Source organism: Lupinus angustifolius, chromosome LG15, assembly GCF_001865875.1.
Source record: "Lupinus angustifolius cultivar Tanjil chromosome LG15, LupAngTanjil_v1.0, whole genome shotgun sequence".
In the NCBI taxonomy this organism is placed as follows: domain Eukaryota; kingdom Viridiplantae; phylum Streptophyta; class Magnoliopsida; order Fabales; family Fabaceae; genus Lupinus; species Lupinus angustifolius.
In genome coordinates, this window is record NC_032023.1 from 16,133,699 (window position 1) to 16,136,480 (window position 2,782).

Sequence of the window (2,782 nt, forward strand, 5' to 3'; positions counted from 1 at the left end):
TTAGCTTCCCCCTTCGACAATTAATGTGCTACGTGGACATTTAACTGTTTTTATCATTAAATATTTGTCACGTTTACCAAATAAGGTGTGTATTTTATAATTCCCCCGATTATGTTTTGGAGGGTCACAAACTGAGTTTCATGATTATTTTTTGCTTTAATTTAAAAAATGAGGTTTGTGGAAAGTATAATTGAACGAGTTGATATTTGCACTTTTATTAATCCTATATATGTATTGATCTATCATCATTAATTCTTAATTATTATTAACTTTTAAATATAAACATTAGAAATGAATGATAATAATGTATTGATGTGTATAGAATGAATATATTAAAAGTTGAAATGATGGAGTCATAAAGTTTTTCCCGTTTACTTTCATTATTATGTAAGAAAATTAAATAAGACATTCATTAATTCACAAAGGGAGCGTTGAAGAAGCCATCGTTGATGATTCTCAAGGTCAACGTTTCCGTCCAAACAAATCGAAATGCATTCCATCAGAGGCATGTGACTCAAGAATCGCTGCCAAGCACCAAATTGAAATTTTGTTTTAAAAAAACATTAACCAAATAATTAACAATATATTAAAAGATGAATTTATATCAAACTTGTGTGAATATGAGAATGCCTAAAAATTAACAAGATATGTGTATGTATATGTACCTTTAGTTGGTAGTGGATACTTGTCAAAAAGCATACGAATTGCTTTTAACAGTTTCTGCAGAGATTTAAGGCCCCAATTAATCACTTCTGAATCTGATGCATGCATGCAAGTATAGGAACAAAGATATACTATCTCAATCCTATCTTAAATTTTGTTTCGGCTCAATGAAGAAAAAATAAAAAATAAAATTTAAATTTTATAATTAACATAGCATATTTTCATTGACACGAGACGATACTTATATATGATTTGGGACAGTATGCTACTTTTACTATATGCATAAATATTCACTAGGAACATACCAGCATTAGTTCTCCTGGTTTGACTGGAAGTTCCTCCATGCCAGTTATCTTGCTGCACATACATTTATTTCCACCGTTTATGAAAAGGCTATAACTACTTCAAAATATTAACATGTTTATAAATTCAAGATTTTAATGATCTTGCATTGGGTTAGTTATGGACACATAGAAATAATACCTAATACATATTCTTCCTTCAACTTCTTCAAACGTGAAGAATCTACACCCATTTGTGAAGGGTATCTTGGTTTCTTCCCACTCTGCAAAGAATATCAGGGTACTTTTTTTTTATCACACATATCAGATCAAGTAATATGTTTATTCCACCATAGCCTTTCAGCATATAGAAAGTAAAATATGTTGCTAATATATTATGGTTGACAAAACAATTTATAATTTTATAAAATATACGAGGATTAATAAATTATAGATATGATCCCTCATTTTTATTTGTTTAAAAGAAAACAATTCATGCATAGCACTAATTAGATGCACTATTTTTTAACCATTATTATTTCTTACAAATTACTGAGATCACAATCTATTCCCTAAGTATAATAATATTTAAATTAAAAAATTATTTGAAATACTATTATAGTTATCAGGTTTTTGTTTTTGCCTAAAATTCTAGTCAACTCCAATAGAAACTGTGTTAAAAGCCTATACAAAACTAAGGTTTTTACTATTGGGCCTCTGAAATGCAAAATATTGGGCTTTTGCTAGAGATATTCACATAACATGAAATTTGGTGAATCCAATCATTTCATGGGTACAGATCAATTATACTAGTGTAAAGTGGTGAAATGAATTAATGAAGGTCACATACCTAAGTGCCAAAACACAGTGGCTGTTTGATGGTTGTTCTCTTTGATCTCATCCACAACAATGTGAATATTTGAGCCCATTGCATCCATCGCGTTCTCAAAAAAGTTCATGATGCCCTGCAAATTTTTACATCATTCACCGTATAAATTATTGGTGCATAATTGGCATTCCTTAATCCAACACACAATCTCTAGTATATTGTTGCATCCTTATAATTATGATGAATTCGTTGATTTGAGACATGTTAAAAGATTATATTATATTTATCTACTTAGAATAGGTAAACAAGTTCTTAGTGAGAGAAACATAAGACAAAATTGTTGAAACCTCTTTGCCTTCAACGCGACCGTATAAGACATAATCCTCGTACGAACATTCATTAGGTGAAAGTAATTGTTCCAATGTTTCAGTATCTTTTGTATTGAGGGCCTTGTAGAATTCTATAATAATCTCCTTATATGAAGGTGGTGGCAAAAACTCAGGCACTACACCGCATGATCCATCATCGCTGCACCATGCTTTCCATTTTTCTTGCTTGCACTGCTTCCTTAAGTCTCCTATGGAATTCTTCTCATGTTCCACTAATACTAAGGGAGAAAATGTGGGTTTTGAAACTAAGTTATTTAGATGCATCTTGTTGTGTAATTGAGCAATGCATGGTGTGTTGATGTTCTTTTTTGTTCTCATGCAAGGTCCTAATGTGGCTGAAATTTGAGGGAGAGATGTCATAGTGGAGGACAAGATACAAAGAGCATTTGGAGATTGTAGGGTATTGGTACTAATTATTTACTCTCGTTTTAGTTACTTGTCAAATGGTCTTTGTATCTTTTTTCATTGAAGTAAGGAATAAATGGTCTAAGAGGAAGCTTTGTGCTTATGCAATTATGAGGATTTAATTATAAGTGTCTCTAAATGAGAAAGTATTGTAGGTGGAGAAATCATGTAATCGTGATACACGTAGAACATGGAAGTTTATAACTATTAAGTAT

At 31.0% G+C, this 2,782-nt stretch overlaps 1 protein-coding gene across 1 annotated transcript; it reads right to left on the reverse strand.

The window, feature by feature from the left end:
* On the reverse strand, positions 370-2,565 carry LOC109327825. The gene is made up of 6 exons (XM_019560993.1): positions 2,121-2,565; positions 1,795-1,909; positions 1,147-1,228; positions 969-1,020; positions 666-720; positions 370-524 (listed from the first exon to the last, which is right to left on the reverse strand). The coding sequence occupies exons 1-6, from the start codon at positions 2,520-2,522 to the stop codon at positions 463-465; spliced, it is 768 nt and encodes a 255-aa protein (XP_019416538.1). The 5' UTR covers positions 2,523-2,565; the 3' UTR covers positions 370-462.